Source organism: Mytilus trossulus, chromosome 13 (genome assembly GCF_036588685.1).
Source record: "Mytilus trossulus isolate FHL-02 chromosome 13, PNRI_Mtr1.1.1.hap1, whole genome shotgun sequence".
Taxonomy (NCBI): Eukaryota; Metazoa; Mollusca; class Bivalvia; order Mytilida; family Mytilidae; genus Mytilus; species Mytilus trossulus.
Genome location: NC_086385.1, coordinates 22,444,421 through 22,470,164, shown reverse-complemented (window position 1 = coordinate 22,470,164; position 25,744 = coordinate 22,444,421). Strand labels below are relative to the sequence as shown.

At 31.8% G+C, this 25,744-nt stretch overlaps 1 protein-coding gene across 1 annotated transcript; it reads left to right on the top strand.

Moving 5' to 3' along the window:
* The first annotated feature begins 5,827 nt into the window (after nucleotides 1-5,827).
* On the top strand, nucleotides 5,828-24,370 carry LOC134694162 (centrosomal protein Cep290-like). The gene is made up of 5 exons (XM_063555160.1): nucleotides 5,828-5,930; nucleotides 13,777-13,881; nucleotides 15,145-15,243; nucleotides 20,490-20,530; nucleotides 23,603-24,370. The coding sequence occupies exons 1-5, from the start codon at nucleotides 5,828-5,830 to the stop codon at nucleotides 24,368-24,370; spliced, it is 1,116 nt and encodes a 371-aa protein (XP_063411230.1).
* Nucleotides 24,371-25,744: the final 1,374 nt, after the last annotated feature.

The window sequence follows — 25,744 nt, the reverse complement described above, 5'->3', positions numbered from 1 at the left end:
ACTAGTGTGTCCTTTCGCGCACTTTCCGCCAAATGGTGTCCCATATATGCTCGATATGGTTCAAATCCGGGCTACGATCGGGCCAAGGAAGATAAACCGAATTCCATTTGAACATTGGATCTTCCTCCACGATGCTAATTTCCAACTTTTGCGAGCTCTGCACTACGTTGGATACGGAAAACTGTGTGTCTGTTCGCAAGCAAAGGTCTCCGAAATGGTCTTATCGCACGATAACCAGTAGCGATGAGTTGATCCCGAACAGTTCTTGTTAAAAAGGCTCCTGTATGGCCACCACTCTCTTTTTAGGATTGTCTTGTATGCAATGGGTTTCCTTCTGACCAACCTTCAGTATGCTTGATTTTCTCTAGCAAATGGTATAGGGGGTCTTCATTATCTCGGAAGGTCTTTAACAGCGTTTTTGTCTGATTTTTATTCTCAAAACGACTTATAGTGGAATGGTGATGACCCACAATACATGCAGTTGTTACAGCGACATCCCTGCTTCTCTTATGCTGATAATCTGCCATTTTGCTGCAGTTAAGAGTTGTCAAGGACCCATTACAAGGTGTCAATCACATTAATTCAAAAACTTGATTATTTATAGTGTTGAAAACAAAGAGGATAAAAACATCTATTTTGCTGTTTACGGGTACAGCAGCTGCATGTGCAGATAAAAACTTATCGATTCGATACTTATTGATTAAACTCGGGTAATATGTAACTAATGTTTAACTAGTTCTATTTTACCAAATTATATCACAAAAAAATCGAAAGTATTTTTTTCATTTCAATTTCAATTTGGTGTTGCAATACTTTTTTCCAACTGTATATATAGAATTTATAAGAATCCACAAATAGTTAATTCCACTACGCGATTGACTATTCTTTATTTTCAGTTTCATTAAGATGAGCCAGATAGGTAAAATTCCCTTGCGGAGAGCCAGTGGAGTTAAGACACCAGTTTCCATCGTAGGTAAAAATGAGATTTAAACTTAAGACCGTAGTAAATTTAAAGGATTATATCTCAACAGTGTTCACGAGGCCAATTTATTTTCAAGTCTAAAACCTAATATAGACACTGAAGACTGATAAAATTAAAAAGGACGATAAGTAACACAAAAACGGAGTCTTCTTATAGAATTTATTCGCAAGGTAAGCGTAAACTATTGAGCAATATTAACATAATTAAGTATCAACATTTGAAAGATAATCGAAAGAAAACAATCTCCTTACCACACATGTTGTAATTGGTGTCTTATCAAATATATCTTGAGTTTTTCCACGAAGCCAAAAATAAATCTATCAGGTTTTTTTTTAAAATGGTTAGAAACTCGTGCTCGCTTTGTAAGTCGTAGATTTTGAATGCGCTTTTGAATATATGACTGAACAGCTTTGGTTTCGAATATATTTAGTTTTGGTTGATATGCCTCCCGCATTTAATCAATGTTTTTAGATTGGAATGAAGAGTCAAATGCAGAATTAAAGCAATTGCGACAAATCAAGACATCATTTCTAATGAACATGAAAACTAAAACTAAAATCACAAAAATACTGAACTATGAGGATAATTCAAAGTACTAATCAAATGGTAAAATCAAAAGGTCAATCACATCAAACGAATGGATAACAAATGTTATATTCCTGACTTTGTACAGACATTTTCTTATGTTGAAAATGGTGGATTAAACCTGGTTTTATGGCTATCTAAATCTCTCATTTGAATGACAGTCACATCAAATTCTAGATGCTGTTTTGGAGAGTTATGATACTATTTGATTTTCTCATTTAGTGAACATAAAAAGTTGTTGTTTTGATATATTTATAAAATGTGAAAACAACGAATTTAATCGTATAGACTTTTTGAATGAGTCGATTGAACATTCCTAATTGATATAATCGCATGACTCATGGACAGTTTTTTTTCGATATAAAAGAACTTCCATATAATTAACAATTTCAACTACAATGTCAATCAAAGCTGAAGTATTGTGTTACAATATACATGATATATGCTCTGTCTCTCTGAATGCAAAACATTAACATCTTCACGATATCTATATAAAAATAAGGAGATATGTTATAATTGCCAATTATACAAATATCCATCCAAATTTAAATGAAGTGGATGTATTCAATAGTTTGGTTAAAAGCATTGGATAAGAGTTAAATACAAAAACAAAATATGATTTTTTTCAATCATTAATGAAAGTGAAATAGTGAAATAGTGAAATGATAATTCCCTTTTAGCAGTCACTTAAGTTCAATTTTGTCAAAACTAGCTAAGAAACATCACTAATGCATTATTTACTTGCCGTATACTATATATATTGCCGTGTCCCCATGCGCTGTTAACTGTTTATTTCAGACCTAGTACACTGGATATACGTTTTAGTAGGTTAGAATTAAGTATGAGAAGTGAGTCAAATCAGTGAACATGAATATGACAGTCTTTGCCCCTTAGTCATTCAATCAATCAATATGCTACTTTGCAATCAAAAGACACACATTTTTGTATATTAAAAAGAATATAAAGAGGTTTAAAAGTGTTGTTCTCAAAGAATGTGTTGCCGTATTCTAAATGCATTGTCGATATACTTTTTTGTTATCTGAATACATGTATATTTTACATCACTACATAAGAAGGAAGAGGGTATAAATCTACTAAAAGAAGTACCCATACCATTGAAGAAGTTAAGTTACCCCAAACATCTTATAGACGAAAAGGTAAGTTCAAAGACAATAGTTGATCACTAGTTAAGCTGAAATACTGCACTATTTAGTTAAGTTTGTGACCAGATGACAATTAAAAAAACACACACTAAATTGCATAACATGATAAAACACACACTTTAATGAAATGAGGCGATATGAATGAACAAGTTATGTGCAGGGACACTACTTTACGAAGTTAACTTTTCTTACACATGTTACATACAAGTATTTTGTCTTTGGGAGGAATAAATCCTACTTTGTAGAGAATCACTCTGATTCAAACAAAAAAATCTCTAAAAAATGACATTATCAATATGTTTGATTTCTTGATTTACAACATATTTGTTACGTTTTGGAAGACGTGTTTTTAACATACAGTTGGCTTTTCAATTGGAATCATTTGTTCCTCTGGTCTTGCCAACTTGTTTCTTTGTTATTATGTGGCTGTTCTTATACAGGAACCTCTTAGGAAGACCACAAAGAAAGATAAGAAGTTAGCAATATCCTTGAACTTTACTTCCCGCTATAAAGATGATGTTCTCTCACTAAATAATTCAATATTTGGTGACTATATTTTGAACGCATCTATCCCATCGAACTAAAGATAAAGCATACAACCGATACTTTTAAGTCTGCTCATGTCTTGCCCTATATCTAAAATTGACATGAAGGTCGATTGTAAGCAAAACTTTACGAAAAAAGAAATGATTTCAGCTTCCCAATCGAAACTTTCAACTTCTATGTAGCACTATTCTTGCAGCGCTTGCATACGGAGTACATATCTCCCAATTGATATGATATTCCCGTGCTTGTATTTCCTATCATGATTTCCTTGATAGAGGTTTGCTGTTCACAAGCAAGATATTATACCAAGAGTTTTAATTGGTGAAGTTGAAATGATCCCTTCGTAAATTTTACAGACGCAATCACGAGTTGGTTGATCGTTATGGAATATCCGTTTCACAAATGATATCGGATGTGTTCTTTATGTCGTAACCTCAATCCTCAAAAACAAACCAGAGTTACAAACTATAGGAAACACACCAACTATAAGAGGAAAACAACAAAACAACAGAAACACTGAAAAAAGTAAAATCACAAAAATACTGAACTCTGAGGAAAGTTTAAAAAGGAAATTCCCCGATCAAATGCTGAAACACATCAAACTAATCGATAACAACTGTCATATTCCTTACTTGTTACAGGCATTTTCTTATGTAGAAAATGATGGATTGAACTCGGTTTTATAGCTAGTGCAAAAAAAGACACCAACAATTCAACACAGACAGAAACGATATATAAGATAACAGTTGTCATTTTCCTGACTTGCTACAGGACATTTTAAGAACAACTCTGGGTTGAACCTGGTTCTATAGATAGCCAAACCTTGCACTTTTATGGAATGTTTCCTAAAATTGCTTTTTATATTAAATAAAAAGATATTTGTAATGTAGATGTAGAGGGGAAATGTTTGTCAAAACCTCTTCATTGTATGTATTATAATTGAGCTCATTGAATTAAAAGGACAATACATCAAGTCAACAGTAGTTGTACCCTAGGTTATTTCCTTAACCGATTCAGAAGACACGCCAAGGTAGCACACACCTTGGGGAATCATAGGTGATGACTGTATAACCCGTCATGCCACGTTCAGACCAAAGGCGAAAAATCGTGAACAGGACACAACTAAGCTAAGACTTACAGCTGATACATTTTAAAGGAAGAAAATTACATGTTAAATAAAGGGAGAGATAAGTTATAATATACCAATGAGAAAATTTGAAATCCGATAATCTGATAAAACGGATGTGTGTGTGTGTGTGTGTGAGAGAGAGAGAGAGAGAGAGAGAGAGAGAGAGAGAGAGAGAGAGAGAGAGAGAGAGAGAGAGAGAGAGAGAGAGTTTAGGACAATGTTTAAATAGCTTTTGCTTCTTTATTTGCAACCATCTTTTACATTAGAAGCAAGTGGATACGAACAAACTAAAATCAATCAAAGCCACCATAGTGAAGAAGAAACTGAGATTGATTCATTTTTCAGAGGTTAGTTCGGGATAAAATTAAATAAACGCCAGGCTAAAAAAATAGTTATATGCTAAGTTTTATGGAATTCTATACTTATGAAAAATGCTAATAGATATCACAACCGTGTCGCTAGTGAGTTGAGATACCGACACATCATATCGGTCGACTGTTGTAATTTATGGTGACCGAACAACTTATTTAGTGTATAATTCAATGTATAATTCTATAGCAATTTATGTGCAAGGAGTACGCCCTAAATGAAGTACGTATAATGTGAACATACACGAGCGATAGACACAGTGCAGCAGTTATTTCCTCGATATAGATATCCCGAGTTCAAATCCGTGCAAGGAAAAAACACAAACTTCCGGAAGATTTAACATTGTTGTTTTGATATTTAGAGTAAACATGAATATAAAATAGTTTTCTTCCTCGTATCAGCTTAACTGGTGATCCAATGGATGGATAACCGTATGTCGTGGAATTTTCACTTTTTTAGACGTCTGAACCATTTACAACTGTACGACAGATTTATCCATCGGATCACTGGTGACGGTAATACAAGTCCGAAAAAATATTTTGTATACATAATTCGTCTACAGCCCGAAAATGTTAGATCTGTATAATTGCGGGATCATTTTTTAGTTCTTTCCTGGTTGAGATTTGGACTCAGGCTTCCGGGATATCGTGGCATTAAAACGTCTTGTACTATGCCCTACGCGCTAAGCATGTCGACCACTTATGCTCTTTGTCAATGCAAAACAAAAATGTTTTGCGAAATCTACCTTCTTAAATGTTATTATATCATTGATAGAAGTTTTCGAAGATCATCATCTGATAGACTTTTTGAATCAATTGATAAAGTATTTTATGATGACAAACAAGAACATACCAGATAATCCTCATCAACAATCAGCACACTATTTGATATTACTATCTACAAATACAATAGATGTGTTTTTTGCTATACGGCTGTTGTAAGGAAATGATAAGGTGTTTCCATTTTTAGATAAATCTTTTACATCTAAATGCATTGTAAGTAGTTTCTTTAATAACTTATATTTTGACACAAGATTAAAAACGATGTTCCTTAATGCCATTATCTTTTACATGGACAGATAAAGCGTATGATTTTTCCATGAGCAATGGAAGTGAAGAAGAAAAGATGGTTCATTCTGAATATCACAGACCCAAAGGTAAGTTTAAAATAAAATACTATTTTGTTACATAATTTATAATTTAAATTAAGAGTAATTACTAATCAAGCATAATTAAAATTAACTAACATTAACCATATTTTTTATATTGTTTTTCATATTTTTTCAATATTTCAATAATTCCATCCAGATTCAAATATAAAAGGGTCTGCAGATTAATGATTTTCAAATGCTGATTTATTTTATAATCAATGATTTTCATCGACTTCACCGTTAACAATCCTACAATGTTTAGCTGTATACTAAACTACAATTCGCATAAAAGCTTGAAGGAATATCATATTTTCTTGTTGCTTTTCCTAAATGAATTATGTTATAATAGTTATCAAAGGTACGAGGCTTATAATTTAATACGGATGACGCACATTTCGTCAACATAAGTCTCATCAGTGACGCTCAGATCAAAATAGTTATAAAGCCAAAGAAGTGAACAGTTGAAGAGCATTGAGGACGCAGCATTTAAAACAGATAACTTTTATGTGGTTTTAAGACTACACAACCGTGCTTGTTGGACTCATGATAGACTGCACGAAATCGTTTCTCTTTCGTGTGTCTATTTTTCTTTCTTAAAGTAAGGGAGATCACTTGCGTAACTAACGACGAACTTCGTAAATCCTGTACTCTGCTAGAGTCGTGCAATTACGTACGCTTCGCCTTCAGTAATACGTTAATGTATTAAGATTTAAAATACATGTATCGACATATTGTATTACCATGAATGTGTATATGTCGACTTTTAAAAAAGATAAATTCCAAACAAAATCTTATTGAACTGTTACACAAGAAGTCATTGGAAAGTAACATAGTTAATTTAAGTTATCTTGTGAGTATGGTATATTGCAATCATGCTACGATGTTTGAGATCTAGAGCTTCTTAAAGATATCGTAGACAAATGGAATGGCACAAGACTTCAGTCAAAATGTGTTAATTAAAAGGATCGTGCAAAACCAAAACTTTCAAATGGAGAAAAAAAAGTAGTATACCGTGTGGAAGTAAATGTCAACCCAAGCCTAAATGCAAGAATGTAATTAGCTATGAAAACAAACTATGGTATCAATATTTAGTTTTTACGTAGTATTTGATATATAAAAAAAATACATTGTCATGTAACCATCATTGTTTTTTAGATATATTTTTTTGTATTTTTATAATGTAATTTAGAATAAAAATACTTATATGGTCCAAAAGTTGAAGAGCATTAAGCACCAAAATTCCTTAATATTTTGCCAAGTACAGCTAAGGTAATCTATGCCTAAGGTAGAAAGCCTTTGTATTTCAAAAAATTCAAAAATTTGTAAACAGTAAATTAAGTTTACCAAGATTGTTTTTAAATTTCCAGGCACGGTAAACAACATTTACATTTATTTCCCTTTACATTTGATTTATTCAAAGTAAGTTCCTTTAGGTAAATTTCGGTATTGAACAACAGTGAATCAACAATCAATCGAAGTGGTAACAAGTTCAACATTGAATATTGTTTTATTTGTATTAATATTAATATTGATTTTGTAATCAGTAAATCAAAATCCAACGACAAGATTTATTTTTACATATTCATGTACATTTATGGCTCCGCAATCTGTCGATAACTTTCCACTTAATCCATTGCATGTTGGATGTGGACTGATTGATTCTTTATTCTTCAATCATTTGTTATATAGATAGACTTTGAAATAGCTGTCAGTAACTGCAAGTAATCTCAGATCTGTCTTTTCCTCGGAGTTCTGTATTTTTGTTATTTTACTCATTTTATTGTCATAGTTATATATGAGTACCCTGCCACTTCCATGCTGTGTTTTTGTTAGATGTAATTGTGTTTCGTATCCTTCGTATGAGTAAACCCTTTTCAACTGATTTTCATAGTTTGTTTTTCTGTTGTACTGTTCCAAGACTGTTCCATGTTAGGGGAGGGGATTTAGAAACTTGTTTAACATGATTATCAATCATAAAGTCATTTTTATAAATTTTCTGTTTATGTGAGTAATGTAATGAATAACCGTTTCGAAATACTAAGGATTTTCTTATCCAAAGCATATGTTATCTTAACTGTATTTGGCATGTTTTTCAATTTTGAGTTCACATTTCTCTTCAACCTTGTACTTCTTTGGCTTTCTAACTATTTTGAAATGAGCCGATGAGTTTCACGTAGACGAAACGCGCGTCTGGCATAATAAACAATAAGCCTTGTATCTTTGTTAACTATTAACCCCTCCACATGCTATATGTCACAAGTTAGGAGTCTGTTATTCAGTGGTTGTGATTTGTTGCTGTATATCATATTTGATTCTCGTTTATTTAGTAACACATAAATCAGACAGTCTATTTTCTCGTGGTATGGATTTTTCTAATTTCTTACGGTGACCTATAATTGTTAATTTCATTGTCATGGTGAAGAGCTGGCACGTTGTATCCTGCACTATCCTCTTGTTTATATAATCACATATTTTTTTTAAAAAGAAATTTGTTGTTAGAGTATTAATTTGTAGGTATGCTTCAATGCTTTTCGTTTGTGTATTCAATGTGTCATGTTGGTCCCATTCGGTCGTTCAATTCAAAGTTTTATTTAAAATCGATATTCAAAAAACCAAATAAACAAAAGCTCTAGTGAGATTTTCAAAATCGACTTAAATACAAACATACAAAAGTCATAAAGCCACAATTTTAAACATAAAGTGCATATAAAAGTTAAAAACATAGTTTGCAAAATAAAGTATATCATAAAAAGTACTACAAGTAGACTTCAAAACTAATTGTTCAGTGAACAATTAAAGGTCTTTTCACCCATAAAGATCTATTTTGATATGGAACTATTCGGTTTTAAGATATATTACCAGCCTCAAATAATTGCTTATTGTACGCTGATTCCCAAATTATATGGTTTCTATACAATTTTTTTTCTAACTGAGGGAGACGAATTGACCTATGACCTTGACCATAATTTCAAGGTCATGAACGAAGGACCTGAAATACAAAAAAATAGGTCTTTAATATTTACGGTTAATAAACTATATCACTGTACGCATAATCTTAAATATAACAGGGGCGAAAACTCTTGTTAGATTGGTAACCATGTCCTCTATAAAGTCAGCGGGCTTGTTTTATTCGAAGTTATATAAAGCACCTGGTCAAAACCAAAAGTTATGTTCCTATAAAAAAAAATCGGTATTCTAAAAGGAACTTACATTGGAAAATACATAATTAAATGTTTTAAAGCTTTGAAAAAAATACATCTAAGAGATGTTTTTTTTCAAACTGTAAATATCTGAATGTTTTGTGTGCTGTTGTATTAACATTTTGATATCTAAAAGTAACTTCGTCTAAATTTAAAATAGTCGATAAGATAAAATCGTAACGCAGTGTGCGCTTATTTGGCAGATACGGGGTTAGTAAATTCAATGTGAAAACTAGCATACTATGTAGTTATTAATACAGTCCTGGTCATGCGATAATAATTGATCTTATCCGTTATATATGTATGTCAAATTAATTGCTTTAACGAACATTTTTATTCAGATTTGGAACTTGATGGATGTTACTGTTGTGTTTTATTATGCACCCGTCGCGCGGAGGGACATTAAGGTTTACACTCCGTCCGTCCGCTCCAAAATTGGTTTCCGTTCTCTAACTCTACTTTGCCTCAACCAAATGTTAGGAATCTTATACACAATGCTTAACACAGATTTAGTTTAAATTGATTAAATAGTTTAAACTAGTTATAAATCCATAGGATCTTGAATAATCACTGAAAAAAATAATAATAGGTAATTCGTCCTTTTTTTCAGACACAATAATAGTGCTGAAAAAATAATGAAGCGGTCTTTGTCTTGACGATTCTGCTGATATAGAAGAGGGACGAAAGATACCAAAGGGACAGTCAAACTCATAAATCCAAAACAAACTGAAAACGCTATGGCTAAAAATGAAAAAGACAAACAAAAAACAATAGTACACATGACACAACATAGAAAAATAAAAAATAAACAACACGAACCCCACCAAAAACTAGGGGTGATCTCAGATGCTGCGGAAGGGTAAGCAGATACTGCTCCACATGTGGCATCCGTCGTGTTGCCAATGTGATGACAAATCCGGTAAATAGTCTAATTCGGTAGGTCACATTCATGAAAGGGAAGGGGATTGTAGTTACGACGTAAGGAACATATCCGATATCATTTGTGAAACGGTTATTCCACAACGGTCATCCAACTCGTGATGGTGTCCGTAAAATTTACGAAGGGATGATTTCAACTTCACCATTTGGAACTCTTGGTTTAATAGCTTCCTTGTGAGCAGTAACCCAATATCAAGAAAATCATGATAGGAAATGCAAGCACGGGAATATCATATCAATTGGGAGATATAAACTAGTACCCCGTATGCAGGTGCTGCTAGAATGTTGCTACATAGAAATGGAAATTTCACAATTGGAAAGCTGAAATCATCTCTCTTGTCGTAAAGTTTTGTCTTCAACCGACCCTCATTGTCAATTTCTAGATGTAAGTCAAGATATGAAGCCGACTTAACTGTATCTGTAGTATCCTTTATCTTCAATTCGATGGGATAGATGCGTTCCACATAGTCACAAAATTTTGAATTGTTTAGTGAAAAAAACGTCATCTATATAGCGGAAAGTAGAGTTAAATGATAATGCTTACTTCTTATCTTTCTTCCTAAGAAGTTTCGGCATGAAGTCATCCTCATAATAATAAAGAAACAAGTCGGCAAGTAGCGGGGCACAGTTTGTTCCCATTGGGATGCCGACAGTCTGTTGAAAAACACGTCCTCCGAACGTAACAAATATGTTGTCAATAAAGAAATCAAGCATCTTGATAATATCGGTTTCAGAGAATTTTTTGTTTGAATCAGAGTCATTCTTTCCAAAGAAGAATTTATCCCTCCCTAAGACAAGATACTTTTATCTACGTTGGCCATCCTTTTTTATGAAGCAAAGTAATACCAACTCTTTTAATTTGTCTTTTAGTTTGGAATGTGGAATACTTGTGTAAAGAGTAGAAAAGTCAAAGGTTTTAATACTGTTACAAGATGAAAGAGAGTTAGATTGTATGTACTCTAAAAGATCTTTGGAATCTTTAAGTATCCACATTTGATTGACGCCACCTCTAGAATAGGCAGTTTCACAATAACATTGAAGCCCGTCTTTGATTGCTGATAAAATAGATGTAAATAATTTAGAAAGAGGTTCGTGGAGCACTTGGAAGACCCAGCACTATACCATTGTTTGTAAGGACACTTATGTAGTTTAGGTATCCAATACAGTGATGGAAGATCCAGTTCTTCATCATTGGTTGAAATACCAAAGGAACAAAGAACAGACCTATGATTATCCAGGATTTCCTCTTTGGTAAGTGTCGTGAGGGTATATGTTGAGTTTCCAAGTGAATTGTCTATACCTCATTCGTTTATCAAGCAATTAATGTAATGACTTTTACAGACAAAAACTATGTTATTTGGGGCTTTGTCTGCGGGGACAACAACATATTCATCATGGAGGTCGGATAGGTGTTTAGCAACATTTGGGTCTTTCAAGATTGACGTAGCATGGACATTGATGAACCCATTCAGTTTCTTAATTCTGATTTGTATTAACGACATCACTGCCTTAATCCATTCGGAAAGAGTGTCTACGTCTCCTTTTCGCGCTTAGCCCATTGCCTGGTATAATCCTCGACTGAATCCATCAAAATTTTAAATTTGTATTTCCAATTGATGGATTTAAGCTCACGATAGCCTTGACGTTACGTAATCCTTTCGGCGACGTCATGATATTCCCCTAATTTCCCGTCAGCAACACCCTTTCAACGGCTGATATATGAAAAAGGAGTTCGGTGACCCCTTGAAAATTATATATCAAAAGAAAGGAAAATAATACCTTAAAAACATTCAATTTTTATAGAATCGTAGGATTGGTTTTTACTGCAGAATAAATTAAGCTTTAAAATTCTTATTTTTGGTTCAAATTTGACGTTACGTCTTTTTACTTTATGTTGTTTCCTTACCATTTTCAAATGTCTGGAACTCGGAAACTAGATCGGTTACCAAGTTAAATTTTTCAATTTTTCATTATCTTTTTAAAAGTTCTACGTGCATTCAATTTCTTTTAAAAATCGCAGGACAAGCCATTTACGTACCTGTTACCTTGAGCAACGAGAAAATTTCAAACATAAAGTGCATATAAAAGTTAAAAACCTAGTTTGCAAAATAAAGTATATCATAATACGTACCACAAGTAGACTTAAAACCCAATTGTTCAGAGAACAATTGATGGTCTTTTCAACCATAAAGATCCATTTTGATATGGAACTATTAGCCATCGATTTATAGTTTCATAACCAGTGTCAAATGATTGCTTATTGTACGCTGATTACAAAATTATATGGTTTCTATACATTTTTTTTCTAACTGAAGGAAACCATTTTTCACTCCAAGTTTAATGTTTCCGGGTCATAATGACTTTTACCCTAATGCACACAGTCCTAAGCAAAGGTCTAATTCTAGAACGTTAAATTGACCTGTGACCTTGACCTTAATTTCAAGGTCATAAACGAAGGACCTGAAATAAAAAAAAATAGGTCTTTAATATTTATGGTTAATGAACTATATCACTGTACACATAATCTTAAATATAACAGGGGCGAAAACTCTTGTTAGATTTGTAACCATGTACATCCTCTATAAAGTGAGCGGGATTGTTTCATTCTAATTTATATAAAATACCTGGTCAGACCAAAAGTTATGTTCCTATAAAAAATCGGTGTTCTAAAAGGAACTTACATTTGGAAAATACATAATTTAATGTTTTAAAGCTTTGAAAAAAATACATCTAAGAGATGCTTATTTTCAAACTGTAAATATTTGAATGTTTATCATACTGTTGTATTCAAATTTTGATATCTAGAAGTAGCTTTGTCTAAATTTAAGATAGTCGATAAGATAAAATCGTTACGAAGTGTGCGCTTATATGGCAGATACGGGGTTAGTAAATTCTATATGAAAACTAGCATACTGTGTATTTATTCGTACACTCCCGATCATGCAATAATTGATCTTATCATATACTTAGACTAAATAACATATGATTTTTACTGTATAGTATTACCATTAAATTAACGTAAATTCCATATTTTTCGAATTGGTTCTAAGCTGGCTGATATGAAAAGTTTATCACATGCTTCGATTGTTATTACATGCATTTCCGTAACGTTATCACATGGCATTCCGGTGATACTCCGCAAATTCCGGAAAACACACCTCATTGCTACGTTTTCAGTGAAAACAATTACAAAGTAGTGTACAAAACAATCATTTAGATACTGGAAAGTATATTTTGTGAAATAATGAAAAAAAAAACAAAAAAAAAATATTATTAAATAAATACATTGTTCAAAAGTTTAAAACATAATTTAGAAAGTTACAAAAAATTGTCAAACAGTCTTCATTATGTGTATTGATAATTTTTGATTGCTTTTGTCGATTCGTCCATATTAAAATGTGTTTCTTCTCTGTTGAGGCAAATGATAGAAAAAATTCATATCGAAAGTACTAAATTTGGGGTCCAAAGTCCGTGAACTTTTCCATCTTTGAACTTCTATTACAGAAACACGTAAAAGGGTCAATATACGAAACAGTTATTTTTCTCCATTGTTGAAGCATATGATAAAAAGATCATAACATGTCATTTTTCATATCGCATGTATTATCAGCCCTCGGTCAATATCAGCCCTCGAGCCATGCCATGTAATAATCTGATATTATCCATTATATATGTATGTCAAATTTATTGCTTTGACGAGCATTTTTATTCAGATTCGGAACTTGATGAATTTAAACCGCCTCCTTGTCATAGCAGCAAATCAGAACAGGAAAGAAGTGAAAATTTTCCAAAACCAGCATACAGCAGCGAAAGGAAAGGTAGTGTTTTAAACTTAGTCTTAAGTCTATGTTGTGTCTTCTGCACTATTATTTGTCTGTTTGTCTTTTTTTTTAGCCATGGAGTAGTAGTATATTTTCAATCTATGAGTTTCCTTTTTATAATAAGTTACAAGGACAGAACCAGTATTCATAAGTTATATTTTCAAATATTACTGGTCGAAAAAATATCTACTTACGATATGTGTGAATCAAACATTTATTTCCTCGATTTTGCGTCATTAGAAAACATTAAACATGTAAAACCAGAAAGTTGTATAACGATTTAATATAAAAAAGAAGATGTGGTATGATAGCCAATGAGACAATTTTAAACATAAAGTGACAATAAAAGTCAAAAACATAGTTTGTAAAATAAAGTATATCATAAAAAGTACCACAAGTAAACTTAAAAACCAATTGTTCAGAGAACAATTAAAGGTCTTTTTACCCATAAAGATCTAATTTTGATATGGAACTATTAAAATTCGGTTGATAATGTCATTACCAGGTCAAATGATTGCTTATTGTACGCTGATTCCAAAATTATATGGTTTCTATACATTTTTTTCTAACTGAGAGAAACGATTTTTCACTTCAAGTTTACTGTTTCAGGGTCATAATGTCTTGTACCCTAATGCACACAGTCCTAAGCAAAGATCTAAATCTTAAACGTCAAATTGACCTATGACCTTGACCTTAATTTCAAGGTCATAAACGAAGGACCTGAAATAAAAAATATGTCTTTAATATTTACGGTTAATGAACTATATCACTGTACGCATAATCTTAAATATAACAGGGGCGAAAACTCTTGTTAGATTGGTAACCATGTCCTCTATAAAGTCAGCGGGCTTGTTTTATTCTAAGTAATATAAAGCACCTGGTCAGACCAAAAGTTATGTTCCTATAAAAAAAGCGGTGTTCTAAAAGAAACTTACATTTAAAAATACATAATTAATGTTTTAAAGCTTTTAAAAAAGACATCTAAGTGATGCTTATTTTCAAACTAAATATTTGAATGTTATGTGTGCTGTTGTATTAACATTTTGATATCTAGAAGTAACTTCGTCTAAATTTAAGATAGTCGATAAGATAAAATCGTACTGCAGTGTGCGCTTATTTGGCAGATAAGGGTAGTACATTCAATGTGAAAACTAGCATACTGTGTAGTTATTCGTACAATCCCGATCATGCAATAATAATTGATCTTATCCATTATATATGTATGTCAAATTAATTGCTTTAACGAACATTTTTATTCAGATTCGGAACTTGTTAGCTTTAAACCGACTCTTCATCATAGCAGCAAATCAGAGAAGAAAAGAAGTGAATATTTTCCAAAACCAGCATACAGCAGCGAAAGTAAGGGTAGTGTTTAAAACTTATTCTTAAGTCTATGTTGTGTCTTCTGAATTATTATTTGTCTGTTTGTCTTTTATTTTTAGCCATGGCGTAGTAGTATATTTTTAATCTATGAAGAAAAGAAGTGAATGTTCTCAAAAACCAACATACAGCAGCGAAAGGAAACATACATAAATAATGTGGCGGGGTTAAACACATTAGCAGTATCCCACCCCTAACCTGGGGCAGTGGTATAACAGTACAACATAAGAACGAACTATAAAAATCAGTTGAAAAAGACTTAACTTATCAGATGGACAAAAATACAAGTGGACGTGGCCGGGTACTAATACATCCCGACACAAAAAGATACAATGAACAGATCTGAGAGTACTCGCAAATATCTGATAGCCAGTTCAAAGCCACTAGCAACTTATAAAAAAAATCACGCATCTAATACTAAACTATCAATCCGTACACATCCAACATCCAACTGATTTAGTGTAAAGACGTCATAAAAATTGCCAGAGAAAAACATGACCTTGTGCAATGCCAAGTTACAGGTATCGACAGATTGTAGATCAAAAAATATGTATATGTATATAACATACTAGTAATATTTAGTTACTTTTAATTTACTGATAACAAAATCAATATTTATACCACTAAAAACAATATTCAATGATCTTATTACGGTGTTGAATAGGTAAATTGTTAGAAAAAGTTTATTTAAAGGAGTTTACATTATACATGTTTAAAGGATAGCTGACCAAAAGTACCTTAAATCAAAAGCCCTTTCCCTCTTATGTCAACTTAACCTGATAGATATGAAACCGTAATTTATTTATAATTGTTTCCGTATTGATCAATAATAGATTTATGAAAGAAATGCTATAACTTCTAATTCATAACACTGTATATTGAACAAAAAAATCTATGAATCCACTAGCAGCGATATAGATCCAAGGCAATAACAAACAAATAATATCTTATAAATATTTGGCATCTGAATCGCTTTTTTAGATCCATATTCCTACGGAACGCCAGTTCTTAACATATGAATGTCAATGATGTTAGACGTGAAGGACTTGCAGCCTTTCATTTCTATTTTATGGGGAATTATCAACATTCTACATGCAATGGTACAATCTATTGCTAACAATTAAAATACCAGTATATACATAATTTGCGTCTGAAAAGCGAATTAATAGATTTAAAAGGTCTTTGATGCCCCTCCCCCTCCCCAACAAAATATTTTCATATAATTCGTTTCATGAAATGAATTTAAAAAGAAAGATAGATTGTTTTAATACTAGTTCGTGTCTTTACATCAGCTTAAGTTGTGAAAGCGTATATTGGAAAACAAGTGGTAACTGGAGACAGTTTCACGAAGCTTTTTATTCCCTTGTAGTATTATAGAATTATTTTATAGATGGTTCTAGAAGTTTGGCATATGATGAAAGTCAATTTATTGCAGTTAGGTTACTTTCTAGCCACCCATTTCAATTTGACAAAATCATTTGTGATCCATGTTAAATAAACGAGTCTTTCAAAAACAAGAAAATAAAGTAACCAGGGCTGCGTTCAATATCGTAGTATCTACGTAGTGCTACGTAGATGTTGACCTTTGAACGTGTAGTTATAGACTAGTTATTACATATATATTGATAGCAGCTACGTAGCCGCTACGTAGCTGCTATGATATTTAACTCAACCCAGGTCTTGAATTTCATATCAGATATATTGATGATGTTCTGTCCATTAATAATACAGACTTTTCTAATTGGGTTCCATTGATATATCCCCATGAACTTAAAATTAAAGAAACAACAGACACGGTTTCCTCATCCCATTGTTAGACTTATAACTCGGATTATGCAAACTCGGTACAAAGTTTATGACAAACGAGTCGATTTGAATTTTGAAATTATCATTTACTTGCAATATATATATTCTTTAATAGCAATATACCAACTTTACCTGCATATGGGCATTATATTTCCCTAACTTATTCGCTATTAAAAACCTTCCAGCTTATACTCAGACTTTGTCAATTGGTGACCAGTGTCCGCTAGAAAGTTGACAAGACAGGTATATGTCGAGGAATTACTCGTCCCTTTTCTGAAAAAGTTTATCGGAAGGTATCTCGACCTTGACTTGTTGATAAATATTCTCTTTCAACTTTACATGTTATACACGATTTATATAGTCTTGGTACTGACGTTGTTTATCTTCATAATAACGTATTATAGTATTCTTTTATTTGTCTTTATGAAAATTACTTTAACTGTTTGTTTAGTCTGTTTTTTTATTTTATCCGTTTGAAGTGGCTCCTTATTTATACATCCTGTCATTGTCTTATTGTGCTGTGTTAAAAATGTTTGAATTCTTGTTTTTCACTTTTGCTGATGTGCTTTGTGTATATGCCTTTTTGTGTTTCTTTGTTACATATGACTTGCTAATGTCCTTGTACATCCCGTCATTGTGTTATTGTGCTATGGTAAATTCTTATATGCTTGTCTTTCATTTTCATAATGTGCTTCGACTTTATGCCTATTTGTATTCATTTGTTACATATTTGTTTATAACGATTATAACACAATGTTAACTCAATACAATGGAATTTTAACCAACTGTAACAAAGTGTGACGTCTAGCTAGCCATATTACCAGTTTTAATCAACCATTTTCTACATAAGAGAATACATATGCAAAGTAAGGAATATCGTAAGTGTGTTTTGAGTTTTCGATTTTGCCATTTAATTAGAGACTTTCTGTTTTGAATGTTCCTCTGCGTTCGGTATTTTTATGATTTTATTATTTTGGAAACGACACTTACACGGTGACCAATATTGTAAGCTGGTATCGATGATCAGTTTTATATGAACAATTAATAAAAATAAAACAAAATTATATAAATTGTATACTAAACAGTTAGATGGTTTTAAGAATTCATTAATTTATTTATTGGTATGTGATCGACCGGTGTTTAATGTCACCTTCAGTTGTTATGTGCTATTTCGTTTCGGTGAGATTTAATGTTAATTTTTAGTTCAATGTTATATATATATACTTGCATAGATAGCGTTTTCGGTTATTAAGGTCACTTTACTTTTAATTTCACGTTAGAAAAAGAAAATATGCTTAGCACTAAATGTGGATGAACAATCTGTCAATTTTCTTTAAGACGACAATATGGTCGTATTAAAACAACAATCTGATATAGAATATAAATAGAACAAAGGCTGTTTCTCAGCATAGTTTTCAGTTAATAGCAGTCAAAAGAGCATCCATTAAAACAAACGTTTTACGATCTGACACCGATAAAAGTGTACATGAGTACCTCTTCAAAGTTGATAAAAATGGACTATCTTTCTGGTATCAGTTATGTATAATTTGTGTGTGTTAATCACAGTGGGTTATAAAAAAAAGTATATGTACCTCTTTCTGAAACAAGATATGTTTTCAACATTCGCCGCCTCTCTTTTAAATGAAAACAATAATGGGATTATTCTGTCAATAAGTTTCTATGTTCAGAATGGGTATAAGCAAAACAAAGAAACCGGATTAAAATTGTGTACGCCAGACTTGAAATGCGCGATTCGTCTATGAGACTGTCATTAAAGTGAGAGGGTTAGCGCTATATAACCAGGTTTAATCCACCATTTTCTACATTTGAAAATGCCTGTACCAAGTCAGGAATATGACAATTCTTGTCCATTCATTTTGATACGTTTTATTATTTGATTTTACCATGTGATTATGGACTTTCCGAATTGATTTTCCCCTAAGTTCAGTATTTTTATGATTTTACTTTTTTCTATAACAGACTCATCACTAACGTTCAATCAATAAGATAAAAGGACAAATAAGGTGCGACGTTGGGGATCATCGAGGAACCAAAGATTGTTGAAGTTTTGTCAAATAGAGCTTGGTTATCTATTTCCATTTGAATTGGCACTCATACCTTATCTTTCTATATCTATTTATAGGGATAGATAATCCTTCTTTTATTGAAAAGTCAAAGTGGTTTTTGTTAACAGGTTATTTATCTTTTTGACCAAATCAATGATTATTCGTAACATCAAATAACTGTTGATTACTGATCAACACCATCCCCAGAGTATGACATAATTGACTCTTAAACCAGCTTTCAAATCTGACATATAAAAATAGAAAGATGTGGTATGATTACCAATTAAATAACTATCAACCACAGACCAAATTGAATAATTTAAAACAACTCATTAACACCATACAAAAATTTGTAAAACTTATACCTCGTAGTTTGTTATCAAATACTACGAAATGACTAATCTTAAAACATTCAACAAGAAAACTAATGGTACGGTTCATGTCCATTAATAAACAAAAGAGCAAAAATAATATACAGCAACAAATACCAACCCTTGAATCAAAGGCTCATATCTTCGGACACGCTAAAAATTTTCAGTCATTTTGAGTCAAACGGTTTACTCAGAGTACACAATATGTGCTTGAAAATCCAAATTCAGTATTTGGATCGATTGATATCTAAGTCGAAGTAAAACCGAACTCGATATGATGACTAGAAGCTCAATCAAACCAAGCATGATACATATTTTATAAAAACATTCGGTCATTGCATTTTTATTTCACAGCGAAAATCTTGTTGGTTCGTAATGTCTGTGTTGAAGACTTACTTTCTCTATTTTGGTCGGGTTGGTGTCTTTTTGACACATTCCCCATTACATTTCCATTCTCAATTTTATACAAACAACAAACATGCATTGTGATGTCATCATATTGGTTTTAGCTGAAAGAAGTTGTCTATACAATAATTTCTACCACCTACTGTCTATAACAAATAAACCAAGTGTATTATAAAAAAAAAATCCCGAAATATGATGTTACCAAATATTGGTGATCGACACCATACTAAATTTTCTGATCCATCTGTTCACGAAAATAAACAGAAAATGAAACACGTGAAAAACTAATTTTTCAATCAAATATGTATTTGTCACTTCTTGAAATACCTTCAAAACTTTTTCAAGTATAAATAAACATATTCAGTATTACCATTTCAAGTGAAACGAACAAATCAAGAGCAAAACAGGGCAGATTATTCTCAAATCAAATTAAATGGCACATGTCCTGCCCGATTACCGCTCGAATATAAACAACCTTAATAAGGGGTGTATGGTCATTGGTCTAATTAATATTTAGTCAAAAATAACAATCATTGATATAAAATAGAATTTATAGACTTTTCATTATCTCTTTTAGGTCGTATTCCTCATGTTTCAGGCAATGCACATATGCCACAGGTAATTTAATTTAAAAAAACAACTTTTTAAGCTTTAAAAAAGTGTCATAAACATATTTTTTAACACAGACAAACAGTAGGCTTGGGATGCTAGTAGTTTGTGGATAGATTAAGAGATATATCTTACCTCCAATAGATCTATATGGATATGGGATAAAGACTACACGTGGTGACTTTATATATTCGATATAGAGTGTCATTAAAAATACATGGTTGGTTGCCATATAGGGTTAGTAACCATATGGGGTTAGTAAGGAGTGACTTCCTTTTCAAAACAAAAAAAGATAGCACGTCATTTCATAATGATGTTTTCTTATATCTTTATTTACCAAAGTCATAACAACCATAGGCATACAACATATAAACTACACAAGTATACATAGATAGCAGAAGGTAATGTGTTAGACATATTACATCATGTTAGATCTGAATTTTTGTGCACGAAATATAAACTTACCCATATTACATAATTCTTTAAGATTATTAGAACTCATTAATTGTATATATTTATACATAGAAGGTTTTCTCCAATACTATGGTTTTATAAAATAAGATCTAAGACCTGGATAAGTATGACATTTCAAAATAAAATGCATCTCATCTTCAATGTCGTCTTTACAAAAACTACATAGTCTATTACTTCTTGGAATTGCCGAATAGCGACCACATTCTATAGCTAAATCATGACTAAGTCTTATTTTGGTAATACATGTCTTATAAATAAACACATAAAAACAACTCGGTGTTCAGGAAAAGTCTGAAAGGTGTCAACAGACGAAGAAATTTGTGCTGAAAGATCGAAGTACATTCGTTAAACATATTCAAAGCTTACACGTTTTTTTTGTTGGCTTTAAAGAGTTACTTCCTTTTCAATACAAATAAAAGAAATCTAAAAGTTTTCAACAAAGTAATTGAGACACACAACGAACGACAAACAAAGATTTCTTAGTAAATAAAAAAAGTAATAAGCTAAATAAAGGCTACAGTAGTATACCTCTGTTCAAAAGTAATAAAAAGATTACGAAAAAACAAATCCGGGTTACAAACTAAAACTTTATTAAGAATTACATGACTAGAATCCCTTCTGTTCACACCAGAAACGATGATTGATAGGAGTTCAAGCTGGAAACAGATATTGCATGTATTGGCAATATGCACACATTAGAATTTTTATGAAAAAACTTAAACGTAATAAAACATTATGTATAGAAAATCTATATTGTCATATGATTAAAGGTTATACGTATGGCATAATCAGATAACCAAACATGTTTGATATAAGATTGGGTAACTAACATCATGCATATATATTTCCATAAAGTTGAACATTACATTCATTCATATTTTTACAGTAAGACAAATCATTGAAAGATTGACATATTAATGTATGCCGTTATCCGTCTGTCTGTCCGTCCGTTCATCTGTCCGTTAGTCCGTATGACTGAAAATTGATTTTTTGTTCTCTTACTTTCATTTTTCTCAACCAAATGTTATGAAACTTATACACAATGCTTATTACTAGAAAACACATGTCAAAGTTGTATGTTGGTGACGTCACTTTTACTGTTTACTTTTTCTTTTTCTACAGTCCTCGCAAATACTCCGAACGTTTTGTCAAAAAAGGCTATGGTAATTGTTTCGACAAAGAAATCACCTTTTAATTGTGGCCAACAATAGACAAAATTAAAAAAAAATAACCAACTCTGTTATACAATTTAAAAAGAAATATTATACCAACATAATTGTCAACTTTACTGTTTAAGTATCTGAATATCCTATAGAGTTGGTTTTTTTTTTATACCGAATCGTTTTTACTTAAACAAAATCCAATGGAATAAATAGGTTCAAACTAGCTTGATGTTTTAAGGTAAATAAAATTGTCAACAAAACTCCAACGATCTTCTGAAAATGCAAATATCTCTGACTGAGTCTAATTTCGGAGTTTATATGGACTGCACGAACACATCTAGAACACTGCAGACGGGAGACTTCATTTTAGAACACTTTGTGACTTAAAATTTTAAATTATAAAAAAAAGAGATGTAATGTTTCCCTGTTTGTCATTACCTGTTATGATTCATCTAAAGTTCCGGGAACCTGTTTTTTCCTATATGCATTTAAAAGAATCTGATATTCAGTGGTTGTCGTCTGTTTATGTGGTTCATAAGTGATTCTGTGCTAATGTGGCGTAAAGCAACCAACAATCAATCAATCATAAGTGTTTCTCGCTTCTCGTTTTTATATAGATTAGAGTTTAGGTTTTCCTGTTTAAAAAGTTTTCAACTAGTAATTTTTGTGGCCCTTATAGTATGCTTTTCAGTGTGAGCAACGGTTCCGTATTAAAAGGTCATACCTTGACCTATATACCTTGACCTATACTGATGTACTTTTATAAATTGTTACTTGGTTGGTGAGTTGTCTCATTGGCACTTATACCAAATCTTCTGATATCTATATGTTGTCTTTTTCAGTACAAGACATCCTTAGGTGTTACTTTGAAATTCAACGCTTGTCACCGTATTTGAACTAAAGACTTAAGAGCTGTGCCTGCTTGAAATTGATGTATTTAACATAGAAACAAAGGGGCCATACATTAGTGGTGTTTTTTCTAGAGGGAACAGTTTTTGAATTTCTTGCCCACACATGCATTTACTTAACCTCTGTTTGGTGTAAATTTCTTGAGACAAAAAAAATGGCCCCTAAATGAAAAATTATATTTCAGATTTAAATTGCTACAATGAAAACACAACTTTAATGTTTATAAGGTCCCTTAACTTCAGATTTCAACATTATTCACTGTCGTAAAAATCTGGTGCATTCGGTGGAATGTCTTGAGAAACAACACGTTTAGTTTTCCTCGATTTTTGAAAATCATTGCCATTTGAACGTATTATTCTCCCCCCCTCCATAGCGGTCATGTGATATATATTCCTATCATCACTTCGTCTCTAACTGAAAAGTGTCTGTAAATGTCTGTTGGTTCTTTTTAAAACTTGTAATTTTTCTATCCTGTCCATAAAACAGCATTAAAAATTGAAAAGAAATATAAACTGTTTTTATTTTAATTTTAAAGGAGGTTCGTGGAGAAACAGATAGTACAGTTAACATTTATCATCGCACTCCAAACGAATATAAAAAGATAAACGTGAAACAAAAGTTACTAATGAAGCGATACGATGATCAACGACTTTACATGCATATGACAAATAAACTCGACCAAGAGAGGGAGGCAAATTTACTACAATTAGTTGTTGAACAAAATAAAAAAATAGAAAAACTTCAAGCCACAGTTAGAGATTTTGGAGGTTTTAAACCGGAATTGACCAAGTTAAAGGCAGAAAGAAACAAACTTCAACATCAACATAATGAAGAGAAAAAAGATAACGAACAGCGGAATAGAAACATCTTAGAACAATTAGCAAACAACGAAAAACAGTTAGAAAATTTATCAGAAAAAGTAAAAAACAACGAACAGCAGTTTGAAAATATATTAGATAGATTAACAAATAACGAACAGCGGTTTGAAAAAATGTCGAGACAACTTACACAATTAGATACAAATACAAATGAAGTGAAAGCCTTACACTCAAAAGTAGATTCAGTAAATCAAGCTCAAGCTGTCATTGGCAATAGTTTAAAACAAACAAAAGATTTTATCGATACAGTAAAAACAGAAATGAAGTCTGATTTAGCAGAAGCAACATCTCAACTAAAGGAAGGTCAGTCAATCATATCCAAAGATATGCAGAGTATGTGCAATTTAATACAGGAAGTTTTTTCTAAAAAGAGCGTCGAAACCCCTAAGAAAAAAAGAGCCAAGAATCATCAATGTTGCAATTAAATACACAGTTCATTGTTGCAGTAAAATTGCTAACGATAATATAATCTATAATCTATATTAAACTAATGCACATTTCTTATATAAACTGTATAAAATATGTACATATGTAAATATTAAAAAAAACCATCATTATCCTGGTTTTGAATGGATTAGAAAAAAAATAACTTCATGAGTTAAATTTAATGACAACATTGGTTTAGTAGAACTAATTATAAAACAATTTGAATCTTCTGTTTCTTCTCATTTTACTTCACTTTTCAAGAACTTTTGGCTCCACATTGTTTTTAATTGATATGTGTATTAATTTATACCATGTCGTAAATAAAACTATGGTTTCAAAAAAAAATAAACAGGCAAAACAAATACAGCAAATAAACAGGCAAAACAAATACAGCAAATACACATTTGTCTGATTCAGACGAAACCTATTCGATAAACATATTCAAGGGTGTGCGTATATATTGTATTTAAGTTAAGTGAGGATCACAAACACTATTTTGTTGATCCAGCAGTTGGGTTTTGGGGGTATAGGACTTTCCTGGTTCTGGATAAACTTATAGTTTGATTTTCATATTTATTCCTCTTACATTATACTTAATTTGTACTTCATCGGGAAGGTGGAATATGTCATTATGTTTACCATACTGTGCGAGATTATTTATAAATATAAAAAAATACACTTTTTGCTGGCGTCCATTTGAGATTCAACCGTTTTTTGTTGTTGTTTTTTTTTAACTTCATGCAATAAAGTTTGTGTTGTATATCTACGATGTCTGTTAATATGATTTGGTAGCTGATTCCTTATTAATGTCATGTTGTGTCTGTTTAATTTCTTTCACAAATGTATCTATCAAATGGAGCTTCATACAACTGACGGTTTAACGCATCAGTTTTGTTAGGAAATGCTTGATGTTTTTTTCTTTCATACAACTGACGGTTTAACGCACCAGTTTTGTTAGGAAATGCTTGATGTATTTTTTTCAGATTTTATGAACTGTTTTTAGTTTACCATAGACGGATATGCATCTTTCTGACATTGGAACGTCTTTATATAATGCATTTATCCTTCTTATACTTTAGGGCCAACATAGGATGTAAAGACGAATAAGCTTTATTGAATAAGATATGTGAACCTTCTATCATATATTGTTATTTTCATAAAATTTCAAGAAACTATCAACAATGTCTTATAATGCGAAGATTTACCATTTCAGTTGAAACTTTAATAAGACCTTATCAAAATGGTGTGTGCATATAAAACGATAATGTTGGAGGCTTTGTCAACATATTTGTCAAAAAGTGAGGATTAACCATCGATAATCCCTTTCTTATATTTCTTGAAATGGTTAATTTAAAAAAGTGTTTAGTATTGAA